A 21,328-nucleotide genomic window follows, 5' to 3' on the forward strand; every position below is an offset into this window, starting at 1 on the left:
ATTGTACTTTGAAATAAAACGAAAAGATAATAACACTCTTTTTAGCATGTTTTTAAGTTTGAACTTTGTAAAGTTAAAGTAGAATCCATCTGTGTTAGTCAGCTTTTCTGTTGCTCTGACAAAAATACCTGACAAGAACAACTTATAGGAGGGAATGTTTATTTTGGCTCATGATTTCAGAGATTTAGTTCATGTTCATTGCTCTGGGCCCAAGGTAAGGGAATTATGATGGAATAGTGTGGTGGAGAAGCGCTGCACCATTCATGGCTGGCCAGGAAGCAGAGAGAGAGGGAAGGGGTAAAGTGGCCATAGCGAAGATGCACCCTTCCAGGGCAGGTTTCCAGTGACCCACCTCTTTTCAGCCTTGCCCAACCTGCCTATAATTACCACCCAGTTAATCCATTTAAACTAGGATGAACTGTTAGGTTAGAGCTCTCTATCCATTCATTTTACCCCTGAATATTCCTACATTAACCCAAGAGCTTTTGGGGGATACCTCATATTCAAACCATCAAAACAGAACTATTAGAAGATGTACCCCCAAAAGTACAAATTATGTGAATATTTTGTTTGTTTTTAGTGAATGAACTCATTCTCAAACAGAAGCAAAGATTTGAGGAAAAGAGGTTCAAATTGGACCACTCAGTGAGTAGCACCGTATGTTTCAACTCTTATTACTATTTTTAATAAATTCCATTTTATTGTTTTTATTTAATATTAATAGATGTTAAAGTTTAGTATATAACTTACTTTTCTTAAATAAAAATCGTGTAAGATTGTTCTATTTAAATAACTTTCTTGACTATATTAATACTTGGCTAGAGTTTTGAAAGTTCTGATGGGATCACACTGAGGCAGAGTTGGCTGGTAATATGTGTCATTTGAAGGAATATATGGCAAAGTGGAAATAATGGGCAGATACTTGAAAAAACTGTTGAAAAGATTCTCAGTTCAAAGGATTAGCCCCAAATTACTGAAGTCAAGTGAGCTTAAACTAACACCTTACCAAGTACAAAGTCTGATAATATTGGTAGACAAATAATTAAAATTGTGTTACTTATTTTGAAAAGAAATTACACTTTCAGAGGTTCTGGTTTAACATTTGTCTTTAATGTGTCTTTTGTATGTGTTATCAAAATTTATTTAAGGGCGAAAAGTTTTTAAATTATAACTAAAAGGCAGTGGTAAGCCACTAGTTAGAAGGAGTAGGTTGGAACATTATTTTAGTATATTTTTGGTATCTGTGTAATAGAATAGAGGAAATAGCAGGTAAACATTTGTTTTAGGGTCTCTAAAGTAATCTTGTCAAGAAACTATTGTGTTTCTTCTTTTCATTTTTAGAATGGTCACAGATGGCAAATATTTCAAGATTTGCTGGGAACTGATCAAGATAACCTTGATTTGGCTAATGTCAATCTCATGTTGGAGTTACTAGTGCAGAAGAAGAAACAACTAGAAGCAGTAAGTGGAAGCAAAGTTTAAAAAACAATAATTTAATTTTAAATGATGATCCGTTTTTACAATGAAAAGATCTGTAAATTTAGGTCAAGTTTTATTTTTATTGGTCTAAAAACATCTGCAAAGTTATTCTGACAGACTTTTCAAGTTAAACAAAAAATTCCATTTAACCTATCTGAAATGGTCAGTTTGTATTAATAAAAGCTGAATGTTAAAGACCATGAAAAAGTAAAGTTTTATTTTAAGAGGAAACAGTTATATTGATTATTTTCTTCCAGTGACTGTCTTCCTTGTCATATCCTTTCATACTTGAGATTTAGAGCAGAAAATAGAAATTATTTTTATCTCTATAAAATAACTTCAGCAGTTCTCTGGTAGCAGCAACAGTCTCTGGATTAATTAAGAACATTTATAGAGTTGTGTATATCTAAATATACCTTATTTCATGTAATTGAATGAAAATAAAGGTAGAATTTTGTTTATATAAATAGGTATAAAAATTGTAAATGGGTTGTATAAAATGGGATGTATTAGGAATTGAATATGATATAATAAAGGCAGTACACACCTTAACATAAACAAATACCCTGACTGAGCTGAAGATAAGGGGTATATAGCTTTAGAAAGGGTGTCTGAGTAGCTTACATGTACAGAAAACATGAGCTGATCAGCTAGATTGAGATTAGAACTTTCTTCTCTCGAAAACTACAAGCAAATGAGATTTTCCAATATTGTTGGGAGTCTTTCATTTATTGTATAAAATATAAACAAAGAAGGTCTTTTAAACTTCATTTTAAATTCTGCAGCTATATACTGATTAGTTTAGCTTGGATTTGGATCATCCTGAATAGGCTGGGAATGTTTTGGTAGGGAAAAGTGTTGAGGTTGAATCAATGAGAATGGGTATCCAAATATTCCTTTCATATTTGATATTTTATGAAATATCAAATATGAAAGGAATATTCCTTGGCAGGAGTATTTTGTAAGCTATAAAGCAGTTGAATGCAAAGTAAAAGATTTATAGATATGATAAAACTGTGTGCTAAGCAGCAGTTAGGGCAAGAGCTAAGAGCTAACCCTTATTTATGTTGTAGGGAGAGATCCTGCATTTGGGGACATCAGGTACTTAATATATTAAAGGTATATCACATTTGCATGTGTTATCATTTTTCTTCTGCTTGAAGGAAATCCTTTATTATTTCTTTAGTGCAAGCCTCTGGTGGTGAATTAATACTTCAATATATTTAAGTCTTTGACCATTGTGTTTGAAAGGTGCTTCTGTATAAATGTAGAATTCTAGGTTGACTTTTCAAAAGATGTTACTTCAATGTCTTCTGCCTTGCATTGTTTCAGATGAGCAGGCTACTTTTATTCTTATCTATGGTCTTCTGAAGGACACCTGTTTCTCCCAGTTTATTCTTTTTATGGCTTTAAGTGTTTGATTATGCTGCACCTGGATATAGGGGACCCCCATCCTGTTTCTAGTTATTGGGATTCTTTGAACTTCTTGAATATATACATTTATAGTTTCCTTCAGATTTAGAGATATTTCAACCAATATTCAAATATTTTTCTCCTCTTCCAGTTGGAAACTTGTTTATTAGTTTGAAGTTGTTTCACAGACATTAATGAACAATTCTGTTTATTTTGTTATATATTTTTAATCTGTATAGTTCATTTTGGATAGTTTCTCTTGTTATTTTCAAATTCAGTAATCTTTTTGATCTTCTCTGTCTCTCCTTAACAAGCTTATTGTTTTATGTAACTTATTGAACATGCTTACTTAAAATGATGCTTTAATCTTTGTCTTCTCTTGTCCGTATCGGTATCTGCTTAGTTTGAAGTTTCTGTCTTCATATTTTGAGATACATTTACCTGTCTCTTTGCATGTATATTAATTTAATTATTGGATGCCAGGAATAATTAATTTCATCTCGTTCTATACTGGATATTTTTGAGCTGTGTTCTGACATACAGTTAGGTTATTTGGAAATAATTTTCATCTCTTGAAACTTGTTTTTAAGTGGGACCAGAGTAGTTCTTTTGTCTAAACTAATTTTGCCCGACTGCTAAGAAAACCTTTTTGGGTGTTCTTTCTGATTTCTGTCGTCTTTCTAGATTTTTTTTTCATTCAGACTGCTGGGAGCCTATGATATTTCTGGTCCTTTGAGAGTTGTTGTTTCATATAGTTGAACTGATGATTTGATAATGGTAGGAATGTAAATCTTAGTTCCTCTTCTACCATTTTAGCCAAGAGTGGGAGCTCATTTATTTGCTTTTAGTTCTTTAAAATTGATTGTGATTTTTAGGATATGGCCTGTTTTGTTCAAATGTGACACTTGCATTTGAAAATATTGTCCTTGGAGTGGTATTATAAATAGTTAGAATTGGTTAATGTTATTCAAATCTTTTTCTCTTACTTTATCAACTATTGATAGAGGTATGCTTTATTTTGATTATCTACTTTTTAATTATGTGGTTCTTTTGTTTGTTTCATGTATTCTGAAGCTCTGTTATTAGGTTTATATAATTTAGGATTCTTATGTCTCCTGATAAATTATTTGCTTTATTATTATGAAATGTATAATTTTATTGCTAGAAATGATCCTAATTGTGATGTCTACATTGTCTGATATTGATAGAACAATAGCACCTTACTTATAATTGTTATATTTTTTATCCTTCTCTTTCATTCTGTCATTGTCCTTTTAAAGTGTGTGTCTTAATAGTATATATGGTTTATTTCTGTTCTTTTTTAAACACAATAAGCTCATTTAGTGCAAATGCAATTTATGTTCATTTAAAGTGTGTGTGTGTGTGTGTGTGTGTGTGTGTGTATGGTGCTGGGGAGGGAACCCAGGACTTGCATATATTAGATAAGTATTCTACAACTGAGCTACACCCCCAACCTCTAATATAATTATTGATATGGTTGAGTTTGAGTCTACTGCATGGTGTTTATTTTCCATTCCTTCCGTCTATTCTCTATTCTGTTTTTCACATTTTGCCTTTTATAGAAATCATTGAGATTTTAGTTTTGTCTTTTAGTATGCAATTCTATCTTTTCCATTTTTTGCATAGTTTTATTGTATTCTTAATGGTTCCTGTAAAGATTATACATGTCTTTTTCTTTTCACAATCTCGAGTTTATAATATCACTTCAAGGACAATATTTATAGTCAACCTTGAATCTTTATTATGCCACTTTACAGGAAAACATAAAACTTTAAAATAATTTATTGCCAAACTGCTTTTTGAGGTTAAAACTATGTTATAAACTCTGCTAAATATTGTTATTTTAGCCTTAAAGAGTATTTTGAAGATGTGATTAAAAAAACTTTGATGTACCCTTTCTTTTTTTTTTTTTTTCCCCCTTAGATCTGGGCTTTCATCTGGCTTATTTTTCCTTTATCTGTGTAACTTTCTTTACTCTTTATTGTATAGTTGCTTGTTTTGCTATATATAGAAGCCTAGAGTTTTTTTTTTCATTTACCACTTTAACAATACTTTCATTTTTTTTTTTTGCTTCCTTTGTTTTTGATGAAATCAGCAATCATTTTTACTGTTTTACTAAAGATAATACACCCCTTTTCTTTATTGCTGCTTTTAAGATTCTCTTTTTGACATTGGTTTTCAGCTGTGTGACTATGATATTCCTAGATTTCATTTTCTTTATGTTATTCTGGTTGTGTATCATGGAATAGAAATATCTACTGTTTGAATATTGTCAACCATTTTGTTCAGCACTTTTTTCTCTTGATTTTTAGTAATATATTATTATAAAATTTCATTAATCACATATTCCTGATGCTCTGTTCTTATGTTTTTACTTATAGAAAGTATAAAATAAATAAATATACAACAAAATAAATTAATTATATGTACATTTATATTCTGTGTATCAGATTAAATGATACATATTGAACTTTTCCTTTCCTTTGTTGTGTTTAGTCTGCTTCTAATCTCATGCAGTATTTTCTGTGTCTTTCCCTCCTACCTCTGCCCTTCTTTCTGGAACCCAGGGAGAGACCCTGCAAGTACTTTACTACTGGGCCACACCCCCAGTCTTAGTGTTTTTTCCTTAAAAATCAGACATTTTTTGTTTCATTTTTTCATTTCTATTTTTTAAAGAGAGAGTGAGGGTGGGGGGGAGAGAGAGAATTTTTAATATTCATTTTTTAGTTTTTGGCAGACACAACATCTTTGTTTGTATGTGGTGCTGAGGATCCAACCCGGGCCGCACGCATGCCAGTCGAGCGTGCTACTGCTTGAGCCACATCCCCAGCCCTCATTTTTTCATTTCTAATAGTTACATTTCTTTCATTTCTTTTCTATAATTCTGTATCCTTTGCTCATTTTGTCCACTTTCCCTCTCAACTTTTTACCAACTTATAGGAATATTTTAATGTCCTTTGTTGCTTATTTAGCATCTGGGTTATCTGAATTTACTTCTGTAACCTTTTTATCCTTTGATTTTTCTACTACTTTTCATGTCTTGTAATTTTTTAAAAATTCTGTCCTATATGTTCTACATTCATGAGTGGTATAGAGACTAAAGAAGTTAACATATATTTTTCCTGAACAGTCTTATTTTTCTTTATCAGGGAGAAAGGATGAGAGACTGATTTTTGGGGGGAGGGTCTAAATCAGGACTTATATCTAAATTGGGGCTCAGTTGCTGCTTGAATTACTTTCATTTTAGTGGCATCTGATAATAATATATTTTTTGAGTTCATATACTTTTTGTTGTAACTGTAAGAGCAACTTTTATCTTTTAATCTGAAATAGATCTGTTCCTATTTTTTAATATCTATCTTTTTGTTTATTTTATTTTTATGTCGTGCTGAGGATTGAACCCAGTGGCTCATACATACCAGGCAAGCTCTATACCACTGAACTACAACCCCAGCCCTGTTCCTATTTTAACATGAGTTTTGTATTATGAAAGTGTTATCTGTGATAGTAGTTCTTCCAAATTTTAGTTTTCATTCTATGAACAAATATTCTTCTCATGCTTTGAAGCACATGTATTCTTAAATTGTTTTGAGTTTTATTTTAGTCAACTTTTTCACTCCTGTGACTAAAAGACCTAACAAAAACAATTTTAGAGGAGGAAAAAATTTATTTGGGGGCTCATCATTTCAGAGGTATCATTCCATAGATGACTGGCTGCTTTCCTCAGGGCTCAGGGTGAGGCAAAACATTGTGATAGAAGAGTATGGCATTGTGATAGAAGAGTAAGGAGAGAGAGACTCCATTTACCAGATAAATATATACCCAAAGGCACATCCCCAATGACTGCTCCTTTAGCCACTCCCTCCCTGCCTTCAGTTACCACTCAGTTAACCCCATCAGGGGATTAATTCACTGCTCAAGGCTCTCCTAACACAATCATTTCTCCTCTAAACCCTGCATTGTCTCACACTTGAGCTTTTTGGGGACACCTCACATCCAAACCATAACAGATATATTTATGTTCTTTATATTTAATTTTTAATCAGATTTTCATATCTTCTTTCTACTTAAAAAAATTTCTTTTAAAATTAGTTTATAATAAAAAACCCTGTCTAGTACAGAGAAAATTATATTAGTTTACTAATGTGATTATGGATTTTTCAGTTTTCCTTCCATTGTTAGATCTTTTAGTTTTATATCCTCCACTGTACTGAACACATAGAATCGGGAATCCCTTCACTTGTAAGAAGATTCAGTACCTATTCTTTATTTAGAGCTGTTCACTTTACCAAACAGCAATGTTTTAAAATTGTCTTGTCTTAAAATTGTACCAGATGCTTTTATGCCCCAGGACCATTCAGCAAGGTAAACTTCTGGTTAAGTAAAAGCCTTTTTTTCCTTCTATCATGTAAAGAACAAGTGAGAACTATTAAGAGAAGTAGAGTTATGCCTGGTAAGCAGATCAATTGTATGAAAGAGAAATATGGAAGGTTGAATATTTGTGAATGAATTTCCTAAAACCTTCTGTGCCATATATACTATGGATCTGTAACCCAGTGTGTAGGCTGCTGTTGACTTTGCAACTGGAATTTCTTTAAATTTTTTGTTTTAAATTAGATTTAAGGAAAATAATTTGTTGATATAAAGAAAAATTGAATAATTGTTTTGTCATATATAAGGTATGACAAAATGATTCTTAGTTTGAGAAAGGTTACCTGTTCATTTTTATTGATAGGGAATCTGAAGTCAAGCAGCAGGGAACCCACTCTTAAAATTAGGTAGTATTTGGGTTGAAATCCCAGAACCCTTGACTTATCACATCTGGAACATTCTTTTTTCTTTTTCTTTCTCTCCCCTTGGCTTATTACTTCCACTTGCTTCCCTTACTCTTAAAATAAGTCATAAACACATCTAATTTACAATGTCAAATGTTATTAATAAATAAGTTTTATAGCAAGAATTAGCATTCCCTAGTTTTTTATCATTCTATATCAGCTGCCTAGATAAAACCTTTTCAGTTTTTTATTTTACTTTTATATTTCTATTTATTTTTAAACTCAACATGAAAATTGTACATATTTATGGGGTTCCATGTGTTTTGATATGTGCATACCTTGTGTAATGTTCAGATCACAGAGTAAACCTCTATTTTCTAATAGACTTATTTCTTTGTGACAAAAACATTAAAAATTCTTTGTTTTTGTTTTTTTACTTTTTTGAATAATGTGTAGTGTATTATCATTATCTATAGTAATTCTACTTTGCAAAAATAACACTCTTGTATTATTCTATTTGGAAAGTCTTATGCAAGTAGAAACATTTCTTCCCTAAACATGCTAGATGTTCTGTTGAGAAGGTACTGTAGAGTTCCCAGTGCTTGGGAGGATGTACTCTGTAAATAAAAGCATAAGGACCAAATTATTCATCCATAATAAATATAAAAAGATCATCTTCATGTTACCATGTTTTAAAAATTTATTTAATTGTAAAACATTAATTCAGTTGTGTTTTTCTAATTTTAATATTCTATTGAGATTATAAGTTTTTGTTTTTATCTCTCCTTGTTTGCCTCAACTTAAAATTTTCATTGGTCTGTTTCATTGCTTATGCTTTTAAGTGCAAAGATCCCCACCCTCTCTCCAGAAGAATAGATAAATTTGGGGAATGAGTGTGAAGTGCTTGTGGTTTTTTTTCTTTTTTAAGTATGTATTACATATTAGTGATTCTTCAGATTTTAATGGGCTTATTTTTATCATCTGGATCCTTATTAAACAGATTCCTGGCATCTTTTCTAGAGCAAGAGAATCAGAATCTCTAAAATCTGACCCTGACTCTATTTTAACAAATGCTCCAGATAATTCTGTTTCATGATCAGATAAATGGAAGTTTTATTAGTCTTTCATATTTATTTTTGTTTTGATATTACTCCACTAGACTTTTTTATTCTAGCTTTCCAACAAAAAATGTTTTAAAATTATATTTGTTTATGAACTGTCTTTATGATTACTCTCTTTTTAGCTTTTGATATTCTTTTTACATATATTTATCAGATTCACTTGTAATTCCTTGGTTATTTGGTGAATTTTAATGGAAAATGTGAATATTTATTTTTTATGTTTTGATATATAGTAAATGTCAAGGCTTACAATTATCACTTCTCAGTTTCATCTTTGTTTCACTTACTAATTAGGAGTAACATGGTTTCTATCATAAATGGTAGGTGTGCATTTTTGTGTTCATGCACACCCACCATTTATGATGGAAACCATGTTTCCAAATGTTTGGTTTTGGCTAACATGTTCTACAAAAATATATTAATTCTCACACCCACTGAGTAGATAATGGTAAATTTGGCTTTTGAAAACCATGAATTTTTTTGCATTATGCAAAAGGAAATTTTTATGGGAAGATTGATTTTTATGTCAAGAAATTGTTAGTTCCTCTATGAGTTTTGTCTTGATATTTGACTGTGGAAGAGAAGCCATTGCCCAGAAATATATTCTTCAACGTGTAGAACACATGTTTCTTAAAATTAACATCAGTTATTTTCATGGAAAATTGCTTGCTTTTTGAAATGTCAGCCAAGAAGTGGGAAAACCGTTTAGCTAGAAGCAGTAGACTAATTGAAATGAGTGTGTAAAGTTGCTCAATGTTGGTTATACTGTGGTGTTAGTGATAACTCTGAATTCAAAGTGATATTTTTAAAAGAACAATTACAATTTTTTGTTGTAGGAATCACATGCAGCTCAGCTACAGATTCTTATGGAATTCCTCAAGGTTGCAAGAAGAAATAAAAGAGAGGTATATTATTTTGTGTTTTACATAATATTTTGTGTACTATTGTTGACTTTTCTTTAGAAAAACGTTTCATGCTAATGAAATATTTAAATACTTAAAAACATTGACTTTCAGGACATTTTCTTAGGCTTTGTTTTACTATAAAAATTTGATTTTTTTAATCCTTTTTTGGAGATGTGCTTAAAGTTTTCAGAAAGATTTACACTAATGATTAACCTTAAAGCTATAAAAAGAGAGGATAGAATTATCAAATGACAGCTGAGGTTGTGGCCCACTGGTGGAGCTCTTGCCTGCCATGTGTGAGACACTGGGTTCGATCCTTGGCACTACATAAAATTAAAAAAATAAAATAAAATAAAGGTATTAAAAAATAATTATCAAGTTACAGACTACCCTTTATCATGGAAAGAAAATTTAGGGAAATGTAATTAAAGCCTTCAGGGTTAACAGTTTTTCTTACAGAAAAAAAAAATGCTTGTAGGGAAAATAAGTAAAACATAGCCACATATTTAGAACTTGGAAAGTCTAAATCATGCAAAGTAGCTAAAAAAGCTTTATTTTAACTGTTTTAAAACCAGTATTCTTATTTAATATAACATTTCTCAAGTCATTTTCACAAATGTATAAAATATGGAAAAGTCAAACAGAATTTGCATAGCATACGATAGTTACTCTGATATCTTGTGTATTTCTTTCAAGTCTGACTATCTCAAATCTCTGATATTTTTACTTTAAAAGTTGTCATATTTGGGCACTTTTTACTCTTTAGAAAAAAGCATAACTATTATGTTCTGTGTTCTTGACTATCTTCTTTTTGAAAATAAAAAGATGAGAGAGGTTTTATTTGATGAAATATTCTAAGTGTACACTGCCAGAACTTACTGTTCCTTCTTTTGGTTATTCTTTGTGTCCTATTCTTAACTTTTTCTGAGTTGTTTCAGATTAGATTTGTCTGGATTTTGCTAGTGATGATAGCTAAATACTCAATGTGATTTGAGACTGTATTTGTCTTACCCTTAACTTTTGCTAAGTCAACAATTATGATTGTAATGTCTGTTTATGAAAGCATCTTCATTGTATTTTTAAGATTTTTTTAGTCTGTTTGTTCCCCCACCCCTTCCTTTGGGTGGGAGAGGGGATGATGTCTAGTCATTCATTTGTTTAAATGTTCGTAGCATAGTACTTCTTAAACTACAGTATACATGAAAATCACTCAAGGATGTGTTAAAATCCAAGTTCTCATTAAGGGGGTCGTTTTGAAGCCTCACAACCTGCATTTCTAAAAAGCCCCATGATTTTGAAATTCATAATCCTTGTACTACACTTTGGCACGGCTAAAAATTTTTAAATATATGGTAATAAATGTAATCCAACATGTGAATGCTCAACATTTTTTGCTATAGAAAATTCTTTGAAAAAATAAGTTTTTTATATTTTATGCATACCTCTTCTTTTAAACAGAATGTGAAATAGGGTTGCAGTTATTTTGTATTTTTCTTTTTTGTTTGTTTTAGACTTTGGACTCATTTTCTCTTCCACACTTGAAACTCATTGGATTATTCCGTAGCTACACGAGGGTGTGAATATCCAAGAAAGGAGTATCTTTGGAGGCTATCTTGAAATCTGTGTATCATAGCATTTAGTGTTTAAATGTATTGAGATTATCATCTTTTTGTCTTCCTTCAGGTTTAATTGAACAAAAGGACTTTGGGTCTCACATAAAAATCAGACTTATCTGTTCAAATCTGTACCAGCATTTGAACAATTGCTTTGTATTTCATTTGATTTAATTACGAAACAGACTTTTGGGCATTTGGGGTACTACTTTTTTGAATAGAATATTTTGATAAGTCTTAGTTACTTTTTGGTTTTATTTAGAATTTAAACGAATTAAACTTTTACATGAAATAAAACACAGAAAAATGCATAAATTAATTTAAAATAGAGTGACCATCTGTGTAATTGCTGTCCTGATTAAGCAGAATATTGCTGGGACTCCTAAAATTGCTTACCTTGTACCATTTTCAGACTATGACCTTCTTTCTTATCTATTAGGTGACCAATATCCTGATATTTACAGCAGTCTATTGCCTTTCTTTAGTATTTTGCTGCTTAAGTATTTATATGTCTCTCTATATTTGAGCTTTGTATAAATGTTTTTGTGCACTATGTAATTTTTTTTCTTCTTTGACTCAGTGTTAAAGTTCATCCATAGTATTGTTTATGATTATAGTTGATTTTGTTGCAGAGTGTTTCTTTAAATGGATATGGCCTGTTTTCATAAAATAGATGTTTATGAACATTTGGGTTGTTTCGGTTTTAGGTTGTTCATAAACAATGGTACTTAATAACAATGTGTATCCAGGTATGTATTAGCATACATATATGTATGGGATATATTTTAAAATGGAATCAATGAGTCATAGGGTATGCATATCTTCAAATTTAATAATGTAACAGTGTTTTCCTAAGCAGGTTGTATTAGTTGTTCCTCCTACAAACAGTGCATGAGGGTTTCTGTTGTGCTGTGTTTTTGATAGAAGTTGGTATCAGTAGACATTTTCCAGTTTAGTTGACCTTGGGGGCTGTGTATTGCTATCTCTGGGGTTTTAATTTGCATTTCTTTGGTAACTAGGGAGGTTGGGCACCTGTTTATTAGCCAGATGGAGTTTTTAAAAATTAATCTGTGTCCAAAGTACTACTTATTTAAGACATTTTGTAGTTTTTCTGTTTTGATTTTTATTTACTGGCTTGATGTTTATATATTCTAGACATAAAATCTTAATCAGACTTATCTGTCACAAATATCTTTTCTTCTAATTGGGCTGCTTTTTTCACTGTCTTACATTTATTAACAAATTTCCAACATGGTCATTTTATCTTTCCTGTTTGAGTGTCTTTTGTAAAGATTCCTTCACCTGTGTTCATGAAGATATTTTCTGATATTGTCTTTCACTTGAAGCTTTTTTTCTTCTTTTACATTTAGATCTATACTCTGCTTAGAGATTTATTTTTGTGTATGATATCATGTATAGGGATCTTTTCATTTGGACACCCAGCTGTCCAAAGCATTCTTTTTTATTAAGAAGTTCATCATTTTAACTGTTGCTTTGACATTTCACCTGTGATCATATATGCGTGTGAGTTTCTAGGATGTCTTTTCTGTTCCACTGTTTTTGTCTATCCATTGACATACCACATTTTATTGATTACTAGAATTTTAAATTACTTTCTTTTTTCTTCAGGAAACGAGGCTATTCATGGCTCTTTGTATTTCTATATTAATTTCAGAATCTACTAATATATTTCTATGGTAAACGTGCTATGATTTTATTGAGATTATTTTGTAGATAAATTTGGGAGAATGTATCTTTACAATAATTGTGTCTTCTAATCCATGAACATGGTATTTCTATTTATATTTAGGTCTTTAAAAATATCTTAAAATTTTGATATTTTTTAGGGTATCAGTCTTGCATATCTCTATTTTAGATTTAGTCATTTTTGATGCTATTATAAATGATGTCTGTGTCTTTAATTTTAGTTTCTTATTGCTGCTGGTATGTAGAAATACAGTTGATTTTTTACATACAGTTTTTTAAAATATTCAGCATCCTTGTTAAACTTTCATTAATTCTAGTTTATTTGTAGATTCTTTTATGTTTTCTGTGTACACATCATAATCTGCAAATAATAAGAGTTTAGTGTCTTTCTTTATGATCCTTATATCTTTTATTTATTTTTCTTGTCTTACTCTGCTGGCTAGGACATCCGGTACAATGATGAATAGAAGTGGTGATAGCTGGGCATCCTAGTCTTGATGCTGATCTCAAAGTGAAAGCATTCGACGTGTCTCCATTAGGTATGATGTTTTCTGTAGGTTTTTTGTAGGTACTTTTTAATCATTCAAAGAAATAAATTTCTATTCCCAATTTGCTAAGAGGATTTTCTTTGCTTTAATTATGAGTGTAGTTGAGTACACTCCAAAATTTTTGGGCGTCTGAGGCAATCATTTGATTTTTCTTTTTTCATTCTATTAATGTAGATAATTATATTGATTTAATATTAGAAAGTCAATCTAATTTTGCACCTTAAGCGACAGCCATTTCAATTAACCCAGGTGTATCCTTTCTTAGAATGTTTATAATTCTAGGAAACACCATCAGGACAATTGAAAGAGCTTCTTTGCATCCTTTTGTGGAAACCAAACTTGTTTGTTATGCATATGTTCTTCTACACAGTTTGGATTGTTAATACTTTGTTAGGATTTTTCATCTATGTTCGTAAATGAGTTTGTGGGATTTTTTTTTTCTTACACTGATCTTGTGCAGTTTTGCTATAAAGATTATGTTAGCTTTGTCAGATGAGTTGGAAGTTATGCCCTCTTTTGCTGTTTCTTGGAAGAATTTGTGTAGTCTAGGATCAATGTCTGTTGAATTTAAAGATCTTGCTGGAGAAGTCATACACCTATGATTTGTTTGCAGGAACTTTATAATTATGGATTCATGTAGATGAAAGTGTATATGCTTTTTAGGTTTTTATATTGTATATTACTTTTGATATGTAATACTTACTTTGAGTTGTCTGCTTTATCATAATTTTAAAACATATTGGCATGAGATTGTCTTTATAGTCTTAGGTTTTTAGGTCCCCAGGATTTTTAGTGATGCCTTTCATTCTTGATACTGTGTTCCTTTTTTTGTTTGTTTGTTTTCTTTTTTTCTTGACCAGTTCTTGCCAGGAATGGATCAATTTTGTGAATTTTATTGACGAGCCAATTTTGACTTTATCCTCTCTCTCATGTTGGTTTTCCATTTTTTAAATTTATGATTCTTATTACTATCTTTCTACTTGGTTTAGTTTTATTTCCTTGTTCGTTTCTAATTCTTTGAATTGGATGCACATATCATTCTTCTCATGTAGACGTTTATGGCCATAGTTTCTTTTTTTAAAAATTTTTTATTCTTTTTAATTATACATGACAGTAGAATCTACTTTGATATATCAACCATAAATGGGGTAATCTTCCCATTCTTGTGGTTGTACATGATGTGGAGTTACACTGGTTGTGTATTGATATATGAACATAGGAAAGTTGTGTCCAGTTCATTCTACTGTCTTTTCTATTCCCAACTTCCCTTGATTTTCCTTTATCTAATCCAGTGTCCTTCTGTTCCCTCAGTCCCCTGTTTATTGTGAGTTATCATGTGTATATCCAAGAGAAATTCATCCTTTGACTTTGGGATTGGCTTAATTCACTTATCATGATAATCTCCAGTTTCATCCATTTATGAGCAAATGCCATAATTTCATTCTTCTTTATGGCTGAATAATATTCCATTGTGTGTATGTACCACATTTTCTTTATCTATAGATCTGTTGAAGGGCATCTAGGTTGATTCCATAGTTTAGCTACTGTGAATTGAGCTGCTATAAACATTGATGTGGCCATGTCACTGTTAATATGCTGATTTTAAGTTCTTCGGGTTTATGCTGAGGAATGTGATAACTGGGTCAAATGGTGGTTTCATTCCAAGTTTTCTGAAGAGTCTCCATACTGCTTTTCATAGTGGTTGTACCAATTTGTAGTCTCACCAGCAATGTATGAGTGAACCTTTTCCCCACATTCAGCCAACATATATTGTTACTTGTATTCTTGGTAATTTTATGGCCATAATTTCTTTTCTTTTTAATTTAGTTACATCTAATGATTTTGGTACAGTATTTTGTTTGTTGTTGTTTATTCCAAAAGAGTTTCTAATTTTCATTAGTTTTTTCTTGGGCCTGTGGATTAGAAATAAACAACTTATTACTTCAACATGAGGATTATCTTATTTTTTCTTAGATTTCTTTTTCAAATATATAATAAAATACCTTTTTATTCCTTTTTATGTATCTATCATACCAGCTGTTAATTGGTTAGATTTTGAAATATTTGTGTTTAAAAGAATATGTTTTCTGCAGTTGCATGGTACAGTGTAAAGTTGCTCTGTGGAGAAAATGTTCTGCTTGCTTACTGATTTTTAAGTGTTCTTATTATATTAGTTACTGAATCATTATATTTGAGGTGAGTTTTGGACTATTTTTTTTTAATCCATTGTCAGTCTCTGTCTTTAATTGTGTATTTAGGTCATTTAGTTAATATAAATGCTATAGCTTAAGGTTGCCATTTTATTATTGTTTTGTTTCTTTCCTCCTTGTCGCCGTCTCTCCTTCTATCACTCATTCCCCTTTTCTTTCCTTGTGGGTTCTTGATCTCTTTTTCAGAATTTTAATTCGAATCATCTCTTAATGTTTTTGAGTGCATTACTTTGTATAGTTTTTCAGCAGTTGCACTAGTTTTACACCATACCTTTGTAATTTATCACAGAGTGCTGGTGTTAACATCCATTTACATTTGCTTTTAAGTAAACCACCTTATAACTTGTCCCCTCTATTTATTTATTTATCTATCTATCTATCTATCTATTTATTTATTTATTTTTGTTCTTGCTTATTCTGTTTTCTTCTGATCTTTAAGAGAAAATTTATCTGGGAGGGTTGAAGGAAATCTTGAAATCAAGTCTGCCATTGGAGTATTAAGGGCATGTGTGGTTGAGGATGGTGGTATGGGACAGTAAGGGTTTTGGCTTCCTGAAGTGTGTACTTCCTCAGCTTCATTTTTGGTTGTAATTTTTTTTTAGAATTAATATACATAAAATTTTGCTATTCCTTACCAGCTTTTTCCCCTTAAAGTGTAATAATGTATTCTTTTGTTCATTTGGAATAATTACATATAATTTATTCCAAATTATATTGCCTTCTAAAAGCCAAAATTCATGTAATAAGTTTAATGCTGAAACATATCTTTATCAAACTAGAAGTGAAGGTCAAATCATCAATGAGTACCAGAGATACCTACCTGCACCAAAGGCGATATCAATAATAGAGGAATTTAAAAATTTTGAATTCTTCACATTTTCATCTTTTAAAAAATATGTATTTAGTTGTAGATGGACACAATATCTTTATTTTTTATGTTGTGCCAAGGATTGAACCCAGTGTCTATCACATGTGCCAGGCAAGTGTTGTACCACTGTTAATATAAATTACCCCCGCCCCATATTTTCATCTTAATAAGCATTTCTGAAGCTCTTTTGCACTTTGTTTAAATGTTTCTATAAATTTTCTTTTGGCTTTTGACATTGTTGCTTTAATGCTATTGATGCTTTAAGACCATCCTCTGAAGTAGCATTGTCTTAGTTCTTTGTCTTATATATTATATTTTTAGTAACTCCAAACTCCATGACGTTGTTAAGACAAATTAGTCTCATGTCCAATTTGTGGTTCATTTTCATTTAGGTAATAATAGTTTGACTTCATGGGCTTTTCTTATTGTTGTTCCAATATTCTTGTACTTTTATGCATTCTTTTATTCTAGGTTCTGATTCTCTAGTTATGATGTTTGCAGAGTGAATATAGCCATTAATTCTTTTTTCCACCTCTTTTGAATTATTTGTCTTTTGTCTTTCCTCCGTTTACTAGTACTAAAATGCTTTGATTTGATACTCTAATAATTTTGAGAATCTCATTTTGAAGTGAAATATATGTAAAGTTCAATAAATACTTTTTAAGCAGTTTTCATTCTTTCTCACTTTTTCTTTTCACTACTTTTTTTTAAAAATATTTTTTAGTTGTCATTGGATACAATATCTTTATTTTATTTATTTATTTATTTATTTTTATGTGGTGCTGAGGATTGAACCCAGGGCCTTGCATGTGCTAGGCAAGCACTCTACTTCTGAGCCACAATCCCAGCCTTCACTACTTCTTAGCTGACAAATTTTCAGACTCACAGATAAGTTATATCATTTTGGTTTACTGATGAATATATTATATATAATATTTATGATGGATACATATTATTATATAATGTGTTCATCAGGACAACACTCATACCTTAGTTGTTTCATTTTAAATAAATCTCATGAAATTGTTGTTTTTTTAAAATAAAAATTGCTTGAGCCAGGTGCAATGGTGCATGCCTATAATCCCAGTGGCTCAGAAGGGTGGGGCAGGTGGATTTTGAATTTAAAGCCAGCTTCAGCAACTTAATGAAACCCTGTCTCTTAAAAATAAAATAAAAGAAAGACTGTGGCTCAGTGGTTAAGTACCCCTGGGTTCAATTCCTGGTATCCGAAAGAAAGAAAGAAAAAGTTTGAATATTGGCAGTTTCATATAGCTCACCTTCTTTATATTGGTCTTTATATGTGATAGCAGCAGTATTATACACAAAAGCTTTGGGGCACTAGGAAGATGGGATGTTATCTCCAGAGAAAAGGACATTAGAGTTAAATATTTGTGATTTCAGGTGACACTAGAATTTTTTTTCTGGCATTTCAAGTCCAGAAATTATTGTAAATATTAATTTGATCTCAGTCATGCATTATATATAAGCTATGTTTGCTGTTATGGTGACATTACATTGACCTACATCCTTTCTTTTAGACATATTTTTTAACAGTCATACTAAAGATCCCTCAGAAGAAAGCATTTGTTTAAATAAAATTTTAGAAGTAGAACATTTCAAAGTAATTAAATGAAAATATTAAGAAGACAACCATGATTGTGCTTTGCAGAATTAGAGTTTGGAAGCACTGGGATTGTAAATGGTCATGAGCCAAAAACCTTTAATGATGGTAGGGTAAAACAGATAGTTATGGTTGACTAAAATGAGTAGAGAGTGATTTAGCTACCTAATATGAGCTAGACAAGAGTAGTGTCTTATGTTAGGATGGAAAACTAATTACAGGAAATGACAGTGAAAAAAGTAGAAATCCTATGACCATGCACATTAAGAATTTCTCAGTTGATCAACTTTATTTGAAAGAATTCTAGGACAGTTATCTTCAAGGAAGAAGAATGTTTTAGTTAAGGTAGTAGTATTTGACAAATTTTAAGGTGGAGGAAAGTTTATTAAGTAGATGGATGAGTAAAAGCATTTGGCAGTGCTAATCACTTTTTTTTTTTTTTTAACCCCAGATTTCTCTAATAATATACTGTCTTTTCCTTGGGTTTCGTGGCTTCCATTTGCTTTCTTGCCCTTCCAGTTCATAACACTTCCTCCTTTGCTAATCTCTTTAACATTGATTGATGTTCCTTACTACCCAGACTCTTCTCTTATCCTTTCTGATTATATGGATTGATGTTGGGCAGTTTTACTCTTTTTTTTTTTTTTTTTGTACTTTGTTATTTCCCTTGCTCATAGCTTTTGAACCCTCACATATGTAATTATTTTGTCTTTTCCCACTGTTTTCCACTTGGACAAATTCTATTAGTCCTTTAAGGTTAAGTCTTTGATTTAATTTTAATTTCAGATCTAATTTAAGTTATCTAGTTATTCACCCTCCAACCTCCATTCTACTGCTATTTTCAGTGCTTAGGAAAGTACCTAAAATTGGTAAATATTTAAATTAACGTTGTCAATTAGATTACCAGTTGTGCCTGTATTGTCACAGAAAAGAACATGTTAATGCTAATAAATTTTTTAAAAACCTGTTAACCCTTAGCAGTCATTAAAGAAATAACAAAGAGCTGTTTTCAGGAGGTACTATAGCATAGTTGCTAACAGCTTGAATTTTGGAGCGAGATGGCTAGCTCTGATGGATGTCTTGATTTGGCTTCCAGTTCTTCTACTTACTCAAAGGGTGAACAATTGACATGCAGAGTTTTTAAATTTTAATCATTAAATTAGATAATATGAAATATCTTTGAATATCTTGTATTTTTAAGCCACTTATTATCATTGTTAATTTTATTATTGTAAAGTCAGTCCCTGTTGTACTAACTCATTAGTTCCCAGATTTTCAATTCTGTGAATATTTCAGTGAAATTGATACAGGTGTATTAAAATAGGTTGAAATCATGATCTAGAGTGTATGTGTTTCAGTCTATTAAATAATTCTCATTAACATCATTATAAGTATATTCTTGCTGGTGTTGTATATTATATGCTATTTAAGTTTTATTTATATTTTGCATCTGAGATGATGGGGTGAAAAGGGTTAAAGAAATACAATGTAGTGTTTTCTTAAAGACTGACTCTCCATTTGCATTTTAACATTGAAACTTACAGCTGTGAGTTTTATTTGTTTTTGATAATTCTTCATTTCTCCAATTTGCTATTAATTTCCAGTTTTCTAGAAATCATTTGCCAAATGTACAGTTAATTTGTGAATATAGTAATGCCAGTGTGGTTTGGTTTAGGCCTTTTTTTCTTTTTCTTTAATCTGCAGCAACTGGAACAGATCCAGAAGGAACTAAGTGTTTTGGAAGAGGATATTAAAAGAGTGGAAGTAAGATATCAAGAATTTTTCAGATCTCTAGAAATTTTTCAGTTTTATGAAATGATCACTTTTCCTTTGTATTGCCATATTAAATTTATGGGACTGGTCTTAATTATAAAGAAAGTAACAAATATTACTTATTATTACATATCTATTATCTTCAGTTCCAGTATCCTGGAAACTTTTTAAATAAACATAGTTTACTTATAGAATCTGTTGGAAGATTCTTGTAAAGTTTATAGGCTGCCATGATGTAAAGTTATTGCTTTTGCTGTGTTTAAATGTAGTATGTTTTTAAAATTATTCACATAATTCTTTTGTTGATGTATAGATCATATTAAAGGATATGGATTCAATGTTTAGTAGATGTTTAGTATCTCATGTGACATTCTCAATTTGCTATATTTATGGTACTTGTTTGGATGTATGCTTGACCTAAGCCTGAATTAGCCAAAAATAATTCTACCTGATTATGCATTTTAGTGGTGACTTCAAATATGCTGTTTTTTCATTAATCAAATGTAGCACATAAAAAAGGAGGCTAGTTCTCAAAATGATTCTGAGACATAATTTATGTGATAATCATTGATCAAGAGGCCTTTTCCTGGCTTAATGATCAAAAATTAGAATTTAATGCATTGTTAAACACAGCTAATATTTTAATCAAGAAGAGTGTTAACTTTTCTTACTTTTGTAGAAATATTTTAAAGTAGAGAATTGCACAACCTGGGTTTTTTTGTACTTTAAAGCCTTGAAACTTGCCATCATATTTATCCTAGTATGTATCACTGGGTCATCACCTGGATGGATGATTAGCTGTTTCACTGTTCTCATAGTGTGCTGCATGTTTTCTTTCAAATATGTAGTTTTGCTTTGTCCATCTTGGCTTTATTATGGATGAACAATGTTATTAGAGAATTTATAGCTGTTTAATAATATGTACTACAGAAAAGATTGGCCTTTCATTTTCAGATTATTTTTACTTTGGTATTCTGTGGAGAAGAATTGTTGGGAAATATGAATGTTGAGACAAAAAGAGACTGATGAAAACCCAGGATTAAAAAGGAATATGTCAGGCTGGAACTGTAGCTTAGTGGTAGACCGCTTGCCTAGCAGCATGAGGCACTGGGTTCAATCCTCAGCACCACATAAATGTAAACAAATAAAATAAAGACATAAAAAAATAATAGCATTATTTTTTAATTGATACATTATAATTTTACATCATAGTGGGATTTGTTGTTGTATATTTGTACATGAATGCAATATAACAATATAATTTGGTTCCCAGT

The 21,328-nt window shown here is 31.0% G+C and overlaps 1 protein-coding gene across 5 annotated transcripts in view; it reads left to right on the top strand.

Annotated features, from left to right (window-relative positions):
• Cop1 (COP1 E3 ubiquitin ligase) overlaps positions 1-21,328 on the top strand; it is a 172,574-nt gene that overhangs the window by 34,285 nt on the left and 116,961 nt on the right. For 3 of the 5 annotated variants that reach the window (XM_026388476.2, XM_026388478.2, XM_026388480.1), the window contains exons 4-7: positions 581-657; positions 1,342-1,461; positions 9,646-9,714; positions 19,986-20,045. In XM_026388476.2, coding sequence (XP_026244261.1) covers positions 581-657; positions 1,342-1,461; positions 9,646-9,714; positions 19,986-20,045 — 326 coding nt within the window. The remainder of the gene's footprint in view (positions 1-580; positions 658-1,341; positions 1,462-9,645; positions 9,715-19,985; positions 20,046-21,328) is intronic. The other 2 variants (XM_026388477.2, XM_026388479.2) reach the window with 2 other exon arrangements.

The sequence above is a fragment of the Urocitellus parryii genome, chromosome 9 (assembly GCF_045843805.1).
Source record: "Urocitellus parryii isolate mUroPar1 chromosome 9, mUroPar1.hap1, whole genome shotgun sequence".
NCBI classification, from domain to species: domain Eukaryota; kingdom Metazoa; phylum Chordata; class Mammalia; order Rodentia; family Sciuridae; genus Urocitellus; species Urocitellus parryii.